Source organism: Gallus gallus, chromosome 3, assembly GCF_016699485.2.
Source record: "Gallus gallus isolate bGalGal1 chromosome 3, bGalGal1.mat.broiler.GRCg7b, whole genome shotgun sequence".
Lineage (NCBI taxonomy): Eukaryota > Metazoa > Chordata > Aves > Galliformes > Phasianidae > Gallus > Gallus gallus.
Genome location: NC_052534.1, coordinates 60,611,436 through 60,633,672, shown reverse-complemented (window position 1 = coordinate 60,633,672; position 22,237 = coordinate 60,611,436). Strand labels below are relative to the sequence as shown.

The 22,237-nt window shown below is 35.2% G+C and overlaps 1 protein-coding gene across 1 annotated transcript in view; it reads right to left on the bottom strand.

Annotated features, from left to right (window-relative positions):
* Positions 1-22,237, bottom strand: part of TRDN (triadin) — a 208,455-nt gene that overhangs the window by 47,183 nt on the left and 139,035 nt on the right. The window contains exons 19-27 of the mRNA XM_040697502.2: positions 21,600-21,632; positions 20,175-20,201; positions 14,797-14,844; positions 11,810-11,833; positions 9,012-9,062; positions 8,442-8,492; positions 4,298-4,348; positions 2,828-2,878; positions 2,194-2,244 (exon numbers count right to left, since the gene is read on the bottom strand). Of these exons, the coding sequence (XP_040553436.2) occupies positions 2,194-2,244; positions 2,828-2,878; positions 4,298-4,348; positions 8,442-8,492; positions 9,012-9,062; positions 11,810-11,833; positions 14,797-14,844; positions 20,175-20,201; positions 21,600-21,632 (387 nt within the window). The remainder of the gene's footprint in view (positions 1-2,193; positions 2,245-2,827; positions 2,879-4,297; positions 4,349-8,441; positions 8,493-9,011; positions 9,063-11,809; positions 11,834-14,796; positions 14,845-20,174; positions 20,202-21,599; positions 21,633-22,237) is intronic.

Sequence of the window (22,237 nt, the reverse complement as noted above, 5' to 3'; positions counted from 1 at the left end):
TTGCTCTCAGTCACAAGAATATCAGGCATCTCTAATGTAACCTTGTACTGCATATTTGGCACAAAATATTCATATCTTGGCTCTTGTAAGCTATAAGACACAACCACACAAGATTTTTTATGTCTCCTGCAGTATTTCAATTTGTAGCTAAAAAAAGAAAAAGAAAAAAAAAAAAGCAAGCCCAAATGGAAGAGTTATGTGTGATAAATCCTATGAAATACTATGTGAAGAGGGCTTATTTTTTAAAAAAATGTAGTGGAGTTAATTGTTTCCTGGTAGAGTTTTGTTCTCAAAGATGCTGAGCACAAGCCTCAACTCAGCAATGTTTAGATAAACATTATCTTTCTTGATAGAACATGGTTTGGAACTTGAAAGGAGCCATTATCCACCAGTTGTTACACTGGCTAATAAAACTGAGTTAATCAGTTTATTTTTTAATCTTTTATTTTTTGTACTACTGACTCTTTGTTTGGCACTTCACTTAATCTAAGTCATTAGCACTGCATCTAGAAAACTCTTGCGGATATAGAATCATAGAATCCTTAGCGTTGGAAGAGACCTTTAAAGGTCATCCTGTCCAACTCCCCTGCAATGAACAGGGACATGCCAGCTAGATCAGGTTGCCCAGGGCCTGATCCAGCTTCAACTTGAATATCTCCAGGGATGGAGCATCAATCACAACTCTGGGTAACCTGCTCCAGTGCCTTATCACCCTCACTGTAAAAGACTTCTTCCATACATCCAACTTAAATCTACACTCTTTAAGTTTGAAACCATTTCCTCTTGCTCTATCATATAGACCCGGCTAAAGTGTCTGTCTCCTTTTTTTCTGTACCTTCTGTACTGTAGCTTTACTTCCTTATACTATTTGATCCTTTATAATAAATAATACTTTATTTTATTAGCACTACATTTAAATAAATCAGTCTTCAAATCAAAAATATTTTTGGAATGTTGAAGATAGAAATTAGATGAGAAACTCAACAGAAAGTTCAATATTCAAATATATTAGAGTCTAACTAATGTTTAAGGCTTCAATAAACTACCTAAGTTCCATATATATGTTTGCAAGAACCTAGTCGGAAACCCATAGGATTTGGTTTCCTGAAGCTCAAATATAAAAGCTACGTTGTATTGAAACATTAGAGCACCAAAAAAAATGCACTTCAGTATTCATTGTTGACTCAAGTAAGCTCAAATAAATTGTACAACAATATGTCAGTATTTTTCTTATTTCCTAGACCTTGGAATAACAATCCAAGCTCGTACACTTTGCTTCAAAGAGCTCAAGACTATTTAAGACCTGGTTCCTCTTGCAGCACTTAAGCCCTTACATTGCTTTAGAATGAGAACAATGCACAAAGTAATAGCTGTTTTCTACTATGCAGTTATATACTACCTACACACACTGTGTGATACAGCTGCAATTAAACAACTTGCAAGTGTTGTCTCTCATAACTCTGTCAGAGAAAATATTGCCTCATTATTTCTAGTGATCTGAAAGGTCACTAGAAATAAAATCTAAAACAAACAAAAATCTGAAGGTAAGAAGTAAAATTATCTTAAATGGTCTTGAAAACCAAATGAATATATCTTTATGATTGACTATTCCCATGGTTCAAATGACTGTTATTAGTCAGCAAGTCATCACATGTTCTAATCCATACTACATCCTTTATAAATTTAATACAAAAGCCTGTTTTATAATGAGCTGGTCATATTTAATCAGTATTCAAATGGTGTCAAAGTAAAACTAAGTCTCTTTTGAATTTAGTTCATATGAATAAATAAACCTGAAAGTACTTGGTTTATTATAATTACAGCTTTATCACTATCTAAAAATGCCTAGGTCATGCAGTATATTTTGCAACTGATCTTTGTTTGATGACTAGTACTAATATTTCAGTGTAAGAGATAGTAAACCACAATAAAATAATGCATAATAGAAGTGAAATACAGTGTGAAAGGATGAATTTAAATAGCAAGAATGAGAAAAAAATTAAGAGGAAAGAAAGCCCCTATAACTTTGGAGGCTAAATAGTACTAAATAGTACTAAATAGTACTGATGCCATCTTAGTCTCATATACATCTCTTATTTATCACGCAAGTTAAAAAAAAAAGGTACAGAAGTGAATTCCAAGATGGCATAGCTAAGTCTTAAATTAGAGCTCTACTCAACTTGTGATTGTTACCTTTCTCCTTTGTCATAGCTGGAACTCTCATTTCCTTTCCTTTTGAAGAGTCTGAAAAAATATCAGACAAAAAAAATGAAGGGGAAAGTGAGCTATAAGAGTATATACTATGTCTGTCTATACTATAACAAACATACATAACTCCTGATCAAACAAAATTGTTAAAGAGATAGGTGTTAGGAATTAGAATTTCTGTTTACTTCAATACAAGGCTCAAATTAGGATTTGAAAACTAAACAAAAATAATTCCTACTAAATAGTAAAGACTATGCATTTCAAATTATACTCTAGTACTTATGAAGTCTATCATTTAAGTCTATCATGAGTTTAGAAACAGCTCTGTTACTAACTTAGTCAAGTAGACCAAACTTCCAAAGACAATATTAGCTACCGTTAACTGTCAAGGAACAGTTAAAGAATGCCATAGTAAAGAATATGTTTTCATAATTTCTGAATCATATAAGACAATATTCATTTTGATGTATGAGATTTATTAGGGGAGAAGAAGAGAGCTGTAGCTCCTTTTCACTAAAAACCTGTAATACAAAAATATAAAGAAACTGCAATATATATTGATACCAACAGGCTCCGTAAAGACAATGCGTTATTTCCTAACTACATGATATGACATTACCCTTTTCCTTTAAGACTGTTGGAGGCATTGCATCTTTTCTTTTACCAGTCCCTAGAAAGAAACATTTAACATTTATCACAAGTCAGGTTAGAGAAGTACAATGACACTTGAAAAGAAAGCAAGTTAGACATTTTGATATTTTGAGAGCAAAAAAGATGTGATAATTAAATGGATTTAACAGCATGGAAACAAAGAACAGGACAAAATTATGAGGTCTTTCATGCATCGTTTCAGACTTGGATGTGCAAAATAATAAACTTTCAATATGTCATTACTGTCTCTGCATTTGGAGGAAACTGTTAATCTTTCTCTCAAGCAGGCAATGAAAAACAATTATTTATGAATGAAAAGCAATTTGGTAGACTAGTTAGTATTAATAAAATTTTCTTCTGCTGAACCCAAATAAAAATTTAATCCACACAGATAAAGTTAAAATATTAGAATGCCAGAGTCTTCTGATAAAGGTAAATGGGAACTTTATTTTTTGATTTAGGAGTGACAAAAGGACAAGAACTCAGTTATTCTTTTAACATCAAGGAGGCCATATGTGTATTGCCTGTAAATAAAGGTACACAGGCAGGCTGGGTATAAAATAACAGCAGTACACAATCTCAGAATGTATATTCATATATTTTGTGTCACAACAAATAGTCCAGAAACTTAACTGTGTCTTTTTTTTTTTTTTTTTTCCTGCATTATATGCCAAAGTATTAAAGGAGTCAAGAAAAATGCTGAAATTCTCATTATCCCTTTCTTGTCCAGTACCCTGGCTTCATTACACTGGACAAGAATAAATCCAGAATAAATACTAAATCAGTTTGTTTATCTCTGTTCAACACTGCACACTTTGCCAGATATTGACTGCATGCAATGTCTCCAGCTTTCAACAAATAACCAAACAACAAAACAACAACAACAAAACCAACACCTTCTCCCTCCCCCTCCCCTTCCCCCCCCCCCCCCAAACAAACAAACAAACAAACAAACAAAAAACTACAAAAACCAACAAAACAACAGTGGGTCTTGGCCAAAATCTGAATCTCTGGTAGCCTTTACTGCTTCCATGCTCACAAATCTCATAAGTGTTTGTATTAGTGTTTAATACACAAAACAGTGCAAAATAAGGGTTTTCTTCAAACAATCTGTCAAACAATCCATGACCCCTGTGATACAGCCCAGAATCGATGCTCATGCCTTACAGATGTAGGTGTTGGTTTTGCCCGTAAATCAGGATGCCAACAAATCCACCATGACAGAAATTTAAATCTTTCAGTAAAAAAGCCCAGATAGTTACTATCAACCCTACTGGGGACTACACAGAACAAATGTCAAAAACAATGATAAAGGAAGTTAGATGTGAGCAAAAATGGGTTGGTTTTCCATTCTTACATATGCCTTCTCATGATCTTTTTCCAGTGTTGAGATACTGTTCTGATATTCAGTTCTGAATTTCTTAACTTCTCTACCTACCTTTTTCCTTTGACCCTTCTGGATTCTTGGGATTTTTTCCTTTCAGTGATTCTGTAGGGAAACAATTGAGTTTTTGAGATGCACAAGATAAGCCTTTGACCATTATTTACATTACCGCTAGAGACAACCTTATACCTTATAGTTCTTAAGGTATAGCATTATTACTAGTGAACACAGTAATGGAAATAATATAAATAACTCTGTCAGTGGAGATCTCACTAGACAGGAACTGGGAAGGATTAAGGCAAATACAATTAATGCCAAAGGATTAGGAATTCTTAGGGCCTTATCCAAAACTTCATGAAGAAAGAAAGGATTCTTTTGTTTTCTCTCACGGGCTGAAGCCAATTTTTTTGCCTAACTCCTTTAGGGAGCATTTTTCTAGTAACAGCAAACACAGGAAAAGCATATCATATGGTAAATAAACAGTTGATATAAAATACAAATACAAAATGTATATATTTTTGAAAGCAACTGCCTCTTGATGTATTAAATGTTTGTATCAGGGAACATTAGGAGAAAACTAGAATTTCATAGGCTTATATATGTCCCTGGTTTAAGTGAGGGAACATCAGAGCCTGCAGGAAGCTGAGTAGATCTAATAACATTCCATCTGTTAGGTTATAGCACCTAAACATCTAGAAAAAAAAAACACTTTAATTATTCCTGATTAATGTTAACAAAATTTTCAGTAAGAAAGAAAACATAAACAGATAATGATTAAATAAGATGTATTTCAAAATAAGCTCATAAGAGACAGCCCTACTGGCTGTCATGGCATCAGAATGTGATCCCACTTATCCACCTGGCTTCAAGTGTGAGCTGTTACAGAAAAAGTTGACTTACAGCGTGGTTGAAGCCTTTAGAGAAATCACACCATAACTGGATAAGTACCTAAGCAAGGAGCATGGTCTTCATAGTAGCAGGTGGGCTCCTTCAGGGGATTCAGGGAAAACTTCAGTGTAAAGACTGAAATCTTTTGAAGGGGCTATAGAATAAGTGAGCTTGACAATTTTACCCTCTGTGGATGTCTGTGATTTCAAAGATGAGTATCCACTATTCCAGCCACCAGCACAAACCAATACATTTTGACTGGTGGTGACCATGAGGTATTTTTTGTCACTTGTGTATCTCATCTACAATTGGTTAGTCCTAAAGCAAATTCAGCACTTTGGACTCTCATACTTTCGGATGCCCTCATTAATCAGTGCAGGATACTTTTGCTGGGGCACCATCTTGTCCAACCTGCACGTCAAGGCTTCTGAGATCAGCATCTCGCTTCCCTTTCAGGAAGCAGAACTTCATCATCAGAGATTTAAGCAGGAAATCACTAAAGGTGGTTCAGACCTTTTGTCTCTACTGACCATTTCCCTGCTGGTCCCAGAAAAAGGAAAGACTGAAATTGTCTTAAAGCTAATATTTATATTGCTGCTTTCCTCCTGCATCCTAATCCAAGAGTGAAGCTCAGAAGCTAAGAAATTGATATCGAGGTATGCAACAGCATCATGTGAACTTTAGTGTAAAGATCTAGCTTTCAACAAATACGTAAATGTAAATAGAAGAAAATATTAACTCAAGCAATACTGCTTTTCAGTGCTTTCCTTTAAAGTCAGCGGGGGATATCATTTCTATGTAGGTGTGTCACAAAATAGATTTCTATGTTTATAGAAAAAAAACGTGTCACAGGTTAAGACAAAAATGCTATGAGCAACATGTTATTTCATTGTACGTTCACTTCGAAGGAACAGAAGTAAATCAGTACATTTGTTTATTTAATGACAATGTGCTATTATGTTTATGGCAAAAAGGCAGTACTCACTACATATTTCCCCTGACACTCTGTGTATAAAAATAAATATATTTATTATCCACACAGAAGTTACATAAGCAAAGATGCAAAGACATCCTAAAACATGGCAGAAGCAAACAGGAGGGAAAGAAAGAGTATTTGTTTGGAAAACAGATTGTGTAACACAAAATATGAGTGAATTTACATTGTCTGTAAAGCACAAACACTGTCATCTTAATAACTTAACATAACTCACAATGCAATTCAAGTGCATTTCTTAGAAAAATTTGGTGAAAAGTTGCATATAATATGTCATAAGCTTTTTAGTGCTACTGTTAGAGATTCTGTATGAACCAGCTTCTACTATCATTAGCTGGGTAATACATCAAACAGAAAACTGCATGACAAATTATAGCCTAGAGTTTCCTTGTCTTCACATTATTTGAATATGGTCATGTCAACAGAAAATCAACTCTTATATTAATTATGTGGTCTTCTTTCCTTCAGCTGAAAAGATAGTTATAAATTCAGAAGTAGATGTGAGATACATTAGTCAAATGAAAAAGGGAAGGAAATATGTTTTTCCAGTGTTCTCCTTAATTATTGCCAATAAAACTAGACTGTAAGATTGAAGATATTTTATTCACATCATAAAACAGATAGGGTAACACTGTAACGTTGTGATCTATAGAGTATCCCAGAGATATCTTCAAATCCAAGGATTTATTTTCCCTGTCTCTTCTTTAGATAGTGCCATTCCCAAAACAATTGTAGGAGAGAAGAACAGAAGCTTGCATAGGGCTGGCAAACTCCTTCACATGGATTCAAAAGAAGCACTTGAAACAAAGGAATTTGAGTTTTGGTCCCTTCTCTGACTCTCCTTTTATTTTCCACCACAGTAATCTCTTGAAAGAAACAACAGGCTGACCTCCATGCAGATCATAAGTGGCCACACAAGTGTTCATTCTAATTTTCCAGCGTAACCATTTCAGGGAATAACAAACCATAGGCAGCCAGTGGAGAGAGTCACATGACCCAAGAAAGGTACTGATACAGAGATCTCATCCATATAACTAAGATCATGCAAATGTGGCATAACCTTATGTTTCACACAGTCCTTGAGATAGACCCTTCATTCCTTTGTTTGAAATGGTATGTAATGAAGAATGGAAGTAAGAATAAATATTAACACCTCTATCTATACAGTAGATCATTTTCCTAAAGAACCTAAAGAACACCTCTATTATTTTTTATATGTAAATCACTTCTCCTTTTAAATACAATACACCAATCTCTAGAAAGAAGGAAAGAAAGAAGATGGATAAAAAGCATCCAGCAAAATAATAGGTAAAAGGAAGTTCAGCAGAGCTAACCATCTACTGTGACAAAATTAAAAAAAAAAATGGAAGGAATATAAGGAATGTAAGAAAGACTCAGACAAACTTTCATGCCTCAAGAGGTTGACCAGATGAAGGCATTTGTTTTTAACTATTATTTTTAAAGACCCCAGAAGCCCGCTACTCAAGCAGATGTTCTTAAGCTTTATTCTTACAATGCCCACAGATTTATGCAAACATACAATTCAAGCTTTAATAACTGACTTCCCCTACATATAGATTGCTCCAAAAGTAATACTTTCTATTTATTTTCATAGAAGCTACAACAGATATGAAGAGCACAAAAACATCATTTGATACATCTTAGCTACAAAATGCTAGTTTTCAACATAGTAATCACCGTTAACTATGCATTTTTGCTGGTGATGAACAAAAGTCTATATGCTGAGCTAGTAAAAATCTGCATGGCCATCTGCAATATGGCTTGTCTTTCACATCACTGTTGCTACTGCTGAACTGCACCACCCACTGCTTCACTGTGCTCACACCCACTGTTTAGTCTCCCTGAATGTTCAGCAAGTGTCAGTGGATGTCAATGGGTGCATTTTTTCTGCATGGAGGAATTCAATGAGACGCCACTGCTTCATATGCACTTCCATGTCAGATGCCATTTTGTCAGACCACCCCTCTGCTGCCATTACTTTCAGAGCAGCCCTCATACATTTTCTACTGTTCAGAAAAGAAAGTTCTTAGGAAAGATCTTAACTATAATTAAGAAAGTCTTCATGCTATTTAATTAATTTTGAGACTTATGAACATTAATTGTTCTATTTATAGTTTTTGTTGTTGTTGTTGTTGCTGTTTTTACGGTAAATCCTTTATGCAATTTTAACCAATTAAATATGATTGGATAAGATTTCTAAAAGATGAAATTTCTAATAATTATTTTTAAATGAATATCTTCATTCTACATTGTGTGGTTTTAAAACAAGTATTATATTCTTTTGTGTATCCTTACCTTTATCTTTCAAAGCTGTAGAATTCTTTCCTTCCTTTTCTTTATCACGTTCTGTAAAAAATTATTTATTAATCTTCAAGCTACAGTGATAGAAGGTTAACATCTAATACCTCTGTGATAACGATTGATTGAATAATTGGTGGTTTCTAACTGAGCCATGATACCAATTAAATGTGCAGTACAAAACACTATGTGCACCTTGTGTATGGTCACAAAGTGAAGAAATGAAAGTTTCTTAACTTTGATAAAAGAAAAAAAGATCACTCAAAAATCACTTATTTCACTCTGCAGCATGTAATAGAAAATGCTAGCAAGTGTTCGGAAATTCTGAGTTTGGACTTCTACATTTTTTTTTATTTTATTTTTTTAACAGATGTTTCACATTCGCGAAGATCTACCTGCACTGCTGATAACACTAATAGTTTTATTACAGATTTACTAAACTAGTATTACACTTGCAAATTCCTTTCTAAGACGAAAGTTAAAAACAAAATGTCCAATTCATTGCAAGATATTTTCTTGATGCAAATATATCCTTGGGTTTTCTATAATTATGTCCTATGATATTACCTTTATCCTTGGTAGCAGCAGAATATTTCAGTTCTTTCTCTTTTCCAGGATCTGTAAAAAAAAAGTATTTGCACCAAAAAAGTGACAGAAGCAATAACGGAGTGAAACTAGGAGCCTTAAGCTTAAGAGATTGAAGCATGTAGATCGTATGAGGGACTACAACTGTATAATAGAAGAAACAGTGACAGTGATTGGGAAAGTTGTACAAAATTCACCCATTTCTGTTCACCAAATACAGGTCACAAAATGTCTTCTACTGATTTAATTATGATGCCTATCAATGTGTAAACCTCTACTACTAATTGTGGGGTAAGGATATTATATAACTTAACTAGATAGGACAAAAATCACCCTTTGGCAGTTCTGACTAATGAGAAGTGGTTCTGGTCTACTTCCTTCATCTGGGATTGGCCATTCATGCTGAGCAGGTCCAAGGATCTCCTTATTGAAACTATTCTTTCATGAGCATCAGATGCATGTCAAAAGGGAGAGCACCACAGTAGTGACAAATAGGTCAAAGAGGTACTTTTATTCTGCCTACAGATGAGTAGTGAAGATGGCTAGGTGGCATCATCTTTAATTGACACTGGATGATGAGGGATAGTTACCTGACTAGCAGGAAAGAAACAATAATTTTGTTTTGGACAAAACATGAGATTAGGATTCTGGTCTGATGAAAGCAATGTCTCCTAAACTTCCTCTCTTTCCCAAAATTAGGAGGACAGATGAGTCCGTTCAAAACAAGCTACTCAGAAAAAAACAGAGACTTGGATTTTGAATTTCCTCATGCTAAGTGAGTGTTTTAACTCTCTAATGATTTCAGTGGTTTCAACATATTATCTGAGAAACATTAATTAAGTGGCATTTTCTGGAAAAGAAACACAATGCTTTTCATCATATATTAAGCAAAAAAAATTTGCAATCGGAAACTCAGCAGCAACTCAGTGCCAGAAAATCTTGAAGAGCTTTGTAAGAAGATCCCTTTCTGCAAGGAAATTGAGAAGGAAATTGTATCGTGTTTAGTAGACAGATCTGAAACTTGCAGCAACTGCACTGGGTAGTTGTAATAATTGTTCACTGTCTGGAAGAACACACAGTTCACAAATTGTCATCTTTGTAATGAAAGCATTTAAGGCATCCAATTGAAATTTATCATTATTAATACAGTTTCTTGTTCATAATTGATTACTGGAACCCATGTAAGACAAGATGAGTTTATGGGAAATCTACATCAAAAGAATTCAGGCATAATATAATTTTAATTACAACAGAAGTAAATATCAGGTGTAAAAATGACATTTACTTTTGAAATCAAAACTCCTTTTCTGGTGTGTCTGGCTTCCAAGATTTAAATGTTTAATTGTTCTTCACCTTCTACACTATGACTCTAAAATGGCCATAAAATTAGACTACATAATTTTGAAAGGAGATTTGAGAATGGAATTTGTAAAACAAGGGGGAAAAAAAGCAAAATGAAATTTCATTGTAATAAAGCTGTCTTTTTGCATCCTCATAACACCTGCTTCAGTATCTGCCTGTGCTCTCCTGCTTCTACCTTCAGGATTTATACTCGGGATTTTATGACTCAGTAATTAATTTTGAAATTGAGAAAACAAATAATTCACTTCAGATATCCATGGAACATACAAAGGGGAGCTAAGGAACTCTAATAAGACCCCTCAAAAACCTATGCAACATTAGCATCTACATACTAAGTTAATGCCAATTGCCAATGTTAATAGAAAAGGAAATGTCACTGGGAAGGCTGAAAAATGCTCTCCTCTGTGCTCATGAGATACTGAAAATTTCCAAAATTTCCTTATTCTGTACAGCACTCTATAGAAAGAGAGGAGTTTGAAAGATACAAACGTTTCCCCTCTTGCTTCACTCTCATTTATCTCTTCAATCCTAAAAAATAATTTGCGATTAATCCAAAAAACACTGATAAATAGTACACTATTATGTCGATATGGAAGTAAATTACTTAATGCACAGTATAAAATCCTTTATGTTCAAGAGCCTTTCCAGGGTAATAACTTACATCACATCCACTGTTAATAAGAGTTACCTAAGCTGTTGTAAAAAAAAGGCTGGATATGGTTCTGAGCAACATGATCTAGCTGTAGGTGTTCCTGTTCACTGCAGGGGAGTTGGACTAGATGACCTTTAAGTGTCCATCCCAACTCAAACAATTCTATATTTCCGTGATTCTGTCATAGTCTGGCATAACTTGCAGCACAAGTCTCATGACAAGAGCTTTGATTTGTATTGATTTCCAGTGTTAAGTTTATATTGAGATCAGAAAACAGAGATGAAACCTGTAGAGTGCCCAACAGATTTGGGGAGATCCGTAGTGAGTTTAACAGATTTGGAGACAAGAATTTAGTGTGAAAAAAAAATACACTTTGCAAATAGGCTTATCATGAGTGCATAGCAAAAGTCTCTTGCTTTTGTCACTGAAGAATACACAGTTATGGGATGAAACTTTGGCTTAAACAGACTCATGTGTCTCCACATATCCATTGTTAGTGGTCCGAATGCCTACCTGTGTGACCTATTGTAGGGTACCTGCTTTGACAGGAGGCTTGAACTCAGTGATCTCTTGAGGTCCCTTCGAACCCCTGCAATTCTGTGATTCTGTGATTCTGTTACAAATATCAGCTTTGTTGTGTCAGCTCTAGTTTATCTATCAATTCTCAGTAACAGCAGGATTTTTTATACACATTCTTTTCCCACTTATAGATTAAACATTGATTTATACGATACAGGAAGAAGTAGTATGTAAATATTTTGCTTACTTGCATGTTTCATCTTTGGTTTATCTGAGGAAAGAGAAAAAGAAGGAAAAAAAAGGTGAAAAGATAAAGTAAAAAAGAATTATTATAATACATATTCATGTAGGAAAATATTTTTAATTCAAGCAGCTACTGAAAATGTATTTAAAGAAATATTGTCCCTATGTACTTAAATACAGCTTGAAAGTGATTTCGACTCTATTGTTGCTTGGCAGCACGTGTGAAAAAATTTCATTGTTCTCATCTAGTACCATGCAAGCATGAAACCGAGCATAAAAATGCCAATCTCATATAGACTGCCTTAAGTGATGCTAGCATTCTTATAACCTCTCATATAACCTTTCTTAATTATAGTGGGTAACATCAGAAAATATCTTTGCCTTTTCCTCATTTCTTTTAAGTATTCACAGTTGCCTTAATAACACACTAACTCCTTGGCAACATCCTGACACTTGTTCATTTCAGACAAATAGAACATAGTTAAAGCACTATCCCTTACCAGAGACTTCTGACAGTTCTTTGTCTTCTCTGTCTCCTTTCAGCAATCAGAAATGTGATGTGGAATTTTGTGTTACTGCTAATGAGAGATTTGTAAACAGGAATGTTTCAGTAACCTTCTAGCTCATTTCTGGACAGCAGGGAATTGAAGAGAAAGGTACAATACCATGTTCCAGACCACTGAAACGATTATTTAGATTTGAAACAATGAAGCTACATCCTAACTGCTGAACAAATAGAGCTATTCACACTCTAAGCATTGCTGGAAGCCTCCTTATATTTCATATTTTTCCAATATCACAAATTCTAATTTTAACCAGGTTCCTCTGCTTGTTCACTTGTATCCTGGTGTACAATAGCTAGCAGAAGATTTAATTTCTCAACCTAAGAGAGTTTTTAATAGTTTTTAAATCAATTTAAAAACTATTTCTTCACAAACTCAAGCTTTCCTCATTAAGAAAAGGAGTCTTCACTTTTCCTCAGATCTTTCAGACTCCTATGACCTGTTAATTAAGTATAGTTTTCTCTTTAGTCAAAACACAACTGAGAGCTGCTTCCATCACCACATATTTTTACTGTTCCATAAGAAATACAAATGCGATAATATTCAAAAAGCCATCTGAAAAGTGCCTCTGGCTTATTTGCCTTTGAATGAGCAATGTACTGGCAGTACACACAGGGCACAGAAATGAGAAGCAGAGGCAGTAACTATCTGAAAGTGTACATGTTCACTTGTATATGGCAGAGGAACAGAGCTGCTGCCAGTAGATGGAAGTAGCTGCTGAAGTAGTTGAGATAGATATTTTATTTTTTGTTGTTATCCCTTTGACTTGCAAAAACTAGATGGTTGTGGGCATGGGGAGATAGAATTTCTCCTGCTGACTGTAGGCAGGGAAAATACTTTGGCCCAGTTCTGAGCAATTCAGGAATCACAACCAATGGTTTAGAAATCCCAGCTCAATGCCAAACATGTGAAACTATGGTTTTTACTGCTCCATCTGTGCTCTATGCACAGATAACGTTATTTTGCAGATAGAATCCCATCTAATGATGATATACTGTAGAAGAGACAAATCTTCCAGTGAACACCACCTTATTGCTGTATGAGATGGTCAAACAGAAGGAAGGCAGTGCAGACAGCACTTGTACAGAAACAGAAAATAGCACGGCAATACCCAGACTAACTATGAATGAAATCTAGGCCAAAGCCTAACTAATTATAACATTTTCCATGACAACTGACAAGCAGCTGACAGCTGCTACAGGATGCCTACACTGGCTTGAGTAATGCTGAGTAAAGCTGAAGCTGAAAAACTAGAAAAAGGAGCAGTGGCTCAGTTGACCAAAGCTACAGCTGTAATTATTCCCTTTACATTATTCTAAAGGTTACTTGCAAGTTTGAGAAAGACTCCGTTACGTCTGAAAATGCCAAGTTCATCATTAGGGCTCTAATTGGTAATTGGAGAATGAGTAAATACATAAATCACCTTGATAGACACTTAGCAGCAAAACAATGTAGATTAGGGTATGTATTATATAAAAGAAGCCAAGGCTGACCAGCTTTAGGTCTTTCATTAATGTTTTACTGCTCTGCTCTTTGCCATAAAATACAGAGATTTTTTTTAAAAAAAGCACACTAGAAGCAAGTATATGGGATACAATACTGAAAATGTACAATAATAATAAATACAATTGTATGTAATGGAGAAATGGGAGTCCTGATAGGAGATGTAAGGAATAATGCCCTCACCCACATGCTCACTCCCATATAAACATACTCAGTGCCAAGAAGTCTGGGTCCAAGTAGTCAGTCCAGCATTTAAGCAATGAGATGTCTGTATCTACGCAATTGGGCTGGGAGCCATTGCAGTAACACAGAGGACAAGCACTGCCAGCTTCCAAGCACCCACCATATCTCATGTGTTTTTTGAAGTTTGGCAGCTTCATGTTGATGTCCTCTGTGCCTTCTTCTGCACTTCAGGAGCTGACATTGACTATGATCTTTTCCCTTTCTAAGCTATTTGACCTCTGCATTATTTTATCACTGTCCTCTGTTTCTTCATCTAGATGTTTTAAGATTCCAACCTTTTTCTTTATATTTTCACTACCATCTTGGTGGTGGTGGATGGAGATTTGCTTTAGCCTTAGTGCTGACTATTCCCTGTTTTTTCTGTGCTGGGTAACTTGGGAAACTGTACATAGATGGTAACCAGCTGAAAAACATTCCATCAACACTTATGGTTCTTGTATCCCATCTTCAGTTGTTCTTACTCCCAGACCCTAGAGTTCATACCTCATCCATACAAATTATACCCCACTCCAAGGTTCTTGCTACAAACATCTGTAAGTTCTGCTATCGAAAGCCTTTTAAGCATTTCAGAGCAACAGATTTAAAGGTTGCTGTCATCCAGTTGTCTGAATCTGAGGTTTTTGTTTCTGTGCAGCTGCCTTTTAAAGAGAGATAATGCCAACATGCTTTGTTTTCTTTTTACCTTGCTCTGCTGCCTTTGTTGCTTTTTCTTCCTTCTTTTCATGTACTGCTGCAAAGCAAAGATAAGGCGTAAATAACATTTCTGGTCAGAAGTGTTACTCCAACACATGCAACTGACAAAGCTTTTCTTAAATGCTTATAAATTACTTTGAAACAAATGATTATTTCAGAGATTTGCAATCACAAGATCTCTTTGTTTCTGATATATGACTATATAATAAACATCTTTGGCCTATCCAAAAACAAACAAACAAACAAACAAAAAAAAAAAAAGGAAAGGAAAAGCAAATAGGGAATTTCTTTCAAAAAAGAATTTACAGCATTTTTTTGAAAAAGGATTTACAGCATTTTTTCGTGATCTCAGGTGGAAAAGAAACTAAATTGCTGTGCATATCACCTTAACTGAGGAGACAGCAAAGCAACCTTTGCGCAGCCATGAGGGGCTTCTCCATACAAATATGGTTGTCTGCACCAGCAGAAAATTCCAGTCTGCATCCCTAACACAGCAAGCTATTTCCATGTGTTCTTAATTTCAAGCATGTATTCAGCCTTATATCTTAACATATCTTACTGAGAAGGGTCAACAGGCAAACTATGTGATGTAGACACCTCATTTAGTCCTTGTGAATATTGCAAGTTTCTGAACATGAGAGGAGAAAATCAGATCACTTTTGCAGCCGAGATGTTGGTTCTCTACAGATACCAGAGAGAAGCAGAACATATCCAAACAATTATCCCCAAGCTTTAGCTTGCACATGTCCCAGACTGGTTTGCACAGCTTGAGAGACAGGGGACAGAGGCTACTTGTTTTTAGCTCCACGCTAATGATTAAGTGGTCTAACAAGAGAAGCTCAAGAAAGAATCTCTTCAGACTTAATTCTCCTGGGAAGCTTACTGAAATATGGGTATGCTTTACAATCTCTGACACTCTGTATGGAAAGTTTGGCAACGTATGAGATTTCCTGTAGAATTTTCAATCTATTTATAACAACATATATTTTGGTTTGTCTAATTTAATTATACAGGATTAAGTCTTGCAAATATGTAAACATACTTTATAGCTGTAAGTGACTACTATCATCTCACATATATAAAGTCAAGCTTTTATGGTTGTAATTTATAGCCATTATGTAGAGTGAGAATAGCTGCTTTTAGTTTGAAAAGGTATCCTCCTACAGGGTGCAAAAGATGAAAAGGTGGCATTAAGAAAACATGTTTCACTGTCACTGTTGAGTTTAAAAGAGCTACAAAGAGTAAGCAATCAGCATAAATGGCAAGTTGCATACTGGAAAATTAATTTACTTCAAATGATCAGTATCTTAAGCATAGAAAAGTCTTTGCAGCTATAGAGTTATCAGCAAAAAACATCCACTCAGCTTGCTATCATTCTAACCTTACAAGCACAGGAATGTCTCAGTGGTAGCAAATTAAATGTGGATTTTAGAGCCAAGGTACATAGTGAGGTCACATTCTGTTATTGTTATTTATGATGAGAAATTCACCAAATTGAAAATGCTTCCAGATATGCTTGCTGCTCTTTCAGGGATGCCCTTGTGGCCACCCTGGGTCCAAACTTATAGCCCAGGCAGCAGGGAAGCCTTATCAAGTTGCTGGGCCCAAGAAAGCCTGTTCAGCCATGGGCAGTCTGCAGTGCTTGCAAGTGGGCAGAAGGCCAGAAGAAGGATCTTCTGATCCCATTAGGAACTCTTTTCAGAGATTCACTGATATGTCAGGTGTGGACAGATGAATTACTTAACGTTGAATAGGATGGACCAGCTCTTATGCATCAATTATTTCCTGCCACTTGTTCTTGCTTATTGTTGGTGCTGTGATAAGAGTGTGTGTTTGAAGACAAGTTCCAGTTAAACAGTGAAATACTACTGCACCTCAGTTACATCAGTTAACCTGTTCTATTGAAATTAATCTTCAATTTGCCTGAAAGTTAATTCTAAGCTGAAAGGATGACTGACTGTATCCACAAAAAACGTAGATCCTCAATTCCTTCTCAAGTATCTAACTTTATGTTGGTGTCATTGAACATGCAGAAAATCAAAAAGGAGCAAACTATTTTGATATTTATTGTAGATCTCTGCTATTATGTTACTTGGGCCTTGCAATAAATCAGTAATAGATTCCTGATATAAATTAAATTCTATGATTCTGCCTACATGTCTATGTGAATCTGAGCATTGGGTCTTCCCACTGTGAGCACAGAGCTTTAAAAATCTTGCTGAAATAGTTAAATCTTGAGAAATAAGCTTAGCACATGTTCTAAAAAAAAATAAAAATGAAATGAGGTCCTAGAAAATAAATTCATACGCTTTCCAAAATGTATTTTTATTCAGCTACAGTAAAATGAATTCTTGATTATTCTATTAGCTAATCTAAAGCAGTTTGGTTTTGTTCAATGTCTTAAAAAAAGAATACTGGTAGAATAAAAATTGAAAGTTGCTTCTGGATACTGAAGATCAAATGAGAAGAGCAATACAAATTTCTGAGATGAACGGGTGCTTACAATCATCAAAATTGTGTGGCAAGGTAGACAAAGTACAGTTAAAATGAAGGAACCAGCCACACTTGAGCAGCATTAAGGCTAATATACAAAAATAACAGCTATTACTACTAATTCTATTCTGGCTATCAGTGCATTCAGTAATATTGCAGTGCTTCTGTGAGTGTTTGTAAAGAAGAACTTGCTGAGATAGATAGCACTTTAATAGCTGTTAGGAACTGGCAAGTAGCATTATTTAGACATAGCAGAGCAGTGTTTGAAAGGACAAATAGGACATTGCTTTATTATCTCAGCTTTTTGAGAAGGAGGTGATGCTGCTTTGGAGATGTTGAGAGGTCTTCTACTGTTGAGGTAATTAGTGTCACTTTAACGGCCTTCCTAAATAGAAAGCCTACACACGTAGAATCAGTGTTTGGAATGAGACTGAATAAGATTTTCTCCTATTTGTATTAGAGTAGGGGGAAGTTTTCTGTGTTGTTCAGAAAGGAAAAGCAAGGAAATAAAGAGAAGCAGTAAAAGACAAAAACAGATTGAAAAGCTTGTTCAGATTTGTTCAGATTTGATGAAAAGTATAGCTGCTAAAGACTGCTAATATTTGTCCATCATTGTAAAAAAAATAAATCTAAGAGAAAACAACATTTCTTTGTGATTCTTACTAATAAGTAGAAAGAACAGCTGTAATTTAGAAAAACATATATTGGCTTTTTTTTCCCCCTAGAGTTCAGGGTGTGAGTTTCAAAATTAGCAACATGGACATAAATGATTTGTTAGTATGTAATTTTTCAGAAATTAAAAATTATTCCAGAACTAAAATCAGCCATTTCTCTTTAACGTTGATTGATGACTGATATTATTTACTTAAATATGGGAGAAGAATTTCAGGTTCAACATTAAGCTGATTAATCCCATGATTAAACTAAGATGGTCAAAGCCAAAATTTTTTGTTGTAAGACTACTCTTCTGACAGCAGAAAAAAGCAGAATGGTTCCTGTCAGTTATAATCAAAGCATACAGATTTCATTTAGCCTTAGTAAACTCTGTATAAGAGTTCTCTTAATTCTAGAACTCATAAGTTAGCATTCTTTTCCATTCTTCAAAATGCTGGGGACAAGATAAAGACAAATTGCATGTGCAAGTGCTTGCCTCTTATCTAAAGAAGTATGAAATACAGTATTCAGCAGAAAAACTTGAGGCCAGTCACTGCAACCAGGTACAGAGGTAAAGACTGTTGTTTTACAGACTCCACTAATTCTGTATGTAACCTGCACAAATGACCTAAAGAAAACAACTCTTAATAACAGGGTAAATATAGTCAGTTGGAACAACATGACAATATGACAACGTTTCCCAGTAGTGGTCAAAAAAACTTCAAGTTTGCAGAAATGGACTCAATTCTGCAAGAAAAATTCTTCACATTTTTCAGATTCTAATGGATAGAGTTTTGGCAGGAATGATTTCACAGTTTTGAAATGTTGGCATGAAATGTTACAGAGGAAATAATAATGTATCAAAAAGATTTGCGTAGAGGCTTCAAGCAGTAGGGGAAAGCTTTATTCAGGCACCTAGAGCATCAAGAATACTTTTATTTTCTGCTTTTGCAGTTTAGTACTTGCTAAAAATGCAAAAGCTTCACAAAAAAAAAAAAAAAGCTTTTTTTTTTTCCACCTTCCTTTAGTTTTTCTGCTTTGTTTGGTGGGAGCATAAGGAGAACAAATTAAAGTTTAAATATCTGTTTTCTGTTTTGCTCAATACAATTAAGTTCACGGCAATGATAGCATCATGAACATAGTCCATGAAGAAGAGAGCTTAAAAACATCCAATAAAGAGAATGCTGCATCAGCTTTGATTTGGTTACATTAATCTCCAAGTGATTCTGCAGCCCTTCCTCATGTTACTGAAGAGCACTCTACGGACTTCCACTGAGGCTTCAGAGATAAACTCTCAAAGAATATATTTGAGTGACAGCACGGTATTAAAACCTGGTAATTTGCATTCCTCTGTCTTGACTTGTGGCAGACAATTTTGGAAGTCATGGTTCACAAGTCTGAGAAGTTAATAAAATTAACGCTCTTGTTTCAAGAGGAATGTTTGTAAAGCAAAGTGGTGTTTTATAGGAATAAACAAAGTAGTGCAGAGATTCAGGATGAAGTGCTTTTGCAGTTTGTAATATCATCACCTTTTTCACTTATTTTTAAGATATACATGACACCTGTAACATTCCTGAAGACAGTTTGAAGCTAAATCTTACCTTTAATGTATGTAAAAAGTCAGATACAAATGTTCAGTTTGAATTTAAGCCCCTGAGGCTTCTGACCAGTCCAAGGGCTCTGTGCCTTCAAGGAAGGAGCAGATAGTGGGGAAGAATCTGATGCCACCATATCAGCCCCATATCACCCACCTTTCCCTGCTGATAGTTCTCACATGAAAGTAAGGCAAACACTGAAACTCTCTTTAAAAACTTCCTAGACTCAGTAAAGAAAACAACTGATTCATCACAGGTTTTGTGCCACAGCTAGACAGATAAAAACAAAAATATGACCCTGTATTAGGATCTATAGGAGACTGATTATTTATCCTTTATTCCTCTCACAAAAACCTTGTGGTCTCAGTTAAGGTCAGAAAAAGAATTTGAAAGAGTTTTAGAACTAGAGTTTGCAAGTCCACTGACAATTTGAGAAAAAGAAACCCGTTTTTTTTAGGAGACTTTGAGGTGTTGCAAGGAAGGAGCCATTAACATTTAAATGGCTCACTTTATTTTACTTAAGTCACACCTACCAGCATCTCTGTCACAAGAGGTTTTTTCACTAAGAACAGAGTTAACACCAGTACTTTTCCATTTCAGTTTCAAAACCAAAAAATTTACTCACTTTTTGACTTCAGAGTTTCCACAGATGCTGTTAAAAAAATAAAAATAGTAATAATTACAGGGAATAAATTTTACAATTATATAGATATCCTCTTACGATCAGTCTTACAGAATAGAACAGGATATCCTCATATATCCATCCTCTGCTCAATCTGCTACCTATTTACACAGAACAGTCTAGTAGCTCACTCATTAGTTTTTATTCAGGGGGAAACTGAGACATACATTTGTTACTTGTTTGGGTAGTCTGATGGCAGCTGACTAATAAACCTGCAGCTTAAAAGCAACAGAAATCAAGGTCAGTAGGTAAAGTATATAATAAGGTTTCACAGCTTCACCATTTTCAGGTAATGAGAGGAGGAAAAACAGGTTTCAGAATGAAACGTGGGTGGAGAATATGCAACAGATTTCTCCTTTTAGTTATTTCAGTTATTTGGAGAAGTTAAGAACATTTTCTTTCAGGCTGTTGAAAGCTTTAGGCACAGTTTAGGAAAAAGAACCATTCCAATATTCATACAGGTGACAACCAATTTTCCAAAGTATTGCTTGAATATGTATCTTTCAGTTTCATCTGTTTATTATTCTTTATAGTTAGAGTACCTAAATCCAAATTAATTGAACTTCCACACTTTTCTTTCCCGTTATCGATACCTCCATTTTAAAGAACGGTGACAGGTTTTTCTGCTATAGCAGAGATTTTTTTCCCCTAGAGTTTGACTATCTACTGTAGGTAATTTTTGCTCAGGATCTGTATCTGATAAAATAGAATCATCAGGTGAATTAGTCATCAAACTTGGCTGTAACAGGAGTTGAAAATCTTTAGGTTCTTCCAAATTTAGTTAAACTGGAGAAAGTAAAATCCTGTCAGGAATAAGACCACATAGCTACAGCAATAAAATGTGTGGATGTTTGAAATAAAACTAGAACAAAGTCAACCTCTTTCTTCCCCTCCAAATACTGAAGCTCTTATTTTGTGTTTTGTTTTCTACAGGTTTGCTCTTATATCCAAGCAGGCCCCCTGCCTCCCTGAAATATAAGTCTTTAACAATCTGGAATAATACAATCTCACCCTCATTGTTCTTCTTTGCAACATTTGATAAGAATTCAGTTTCAGAAGGCCAAAAGTCTGCATGGCTGCTCCAGAGTCAGTCACTTGCTCAAGCAGATCTGATTAAACCAACAGGTCATTATTGCTGGCTTCACTTCTCTTGTCCCTTTAACTAATCCTGTCTGAACTTAAAATCAAACCAGATAAACATGACTCTAAACTTACTGTTTTTCACAGGTCTTACCATGTGCTTTTACATCTTTCTTTGTTGTTTTGGCTGTTAAAACAAACATGAAACAAATACTTACTTATAACAGGAATTATATTCAAACAGTAAGACTGTTGGAAAGCAAGATTTAAAAAAGTGAGAATATTCACCAGTTTCCACAATTTTTTCTTTCTTGTGTTGCTCTGAAAAAGAAAAAAAAAAATACAAGTATACTTTCATTTTCTTGTTTTGCTTGGTTGCTCTGGACAGTAATTTTCATGTTATCAGTGACTTCTGGAAGCAAAAAATTGCTTTGGTCTCTTGGGTTAGATGAGCCTTTCTCTACCTTTCAGCACATCAAAATGAAATCTTTATAGTTATCATCATTTACTTCTTTATCCCTGGTGGCTTTCACACCATGCAAACGGTCAGTTTAACTGCTAATATTGGACATCAAAAGACTTAACTCAGATTATAAGGCATTAAAGGGAACCCTAGCGGCAGTGAGAGTTAAAATATATGCAGTTTTACCTCATGGTGGCTTGTGAACCTGCCATATATGCCTCTGTGGGCAACTGTGATATGCTACTTGCTTCTTGTCACAGAGAATGGAGAATGTGATTCAATGATCTCATCCAGCCACTGCAGCTTTACAACCATAGTCCAGCCTTAATCACCAAAGTAAGGTCTGGGATGTGCAGCTGAAAAACTTCATCCACTTAAACCCTGTACCCTGAGGCAAACTATGTCTGGGATTTACAAATTTTTAATAGTAATTTCTGTAAGGGCTCTTTTGATCAGGATTGGC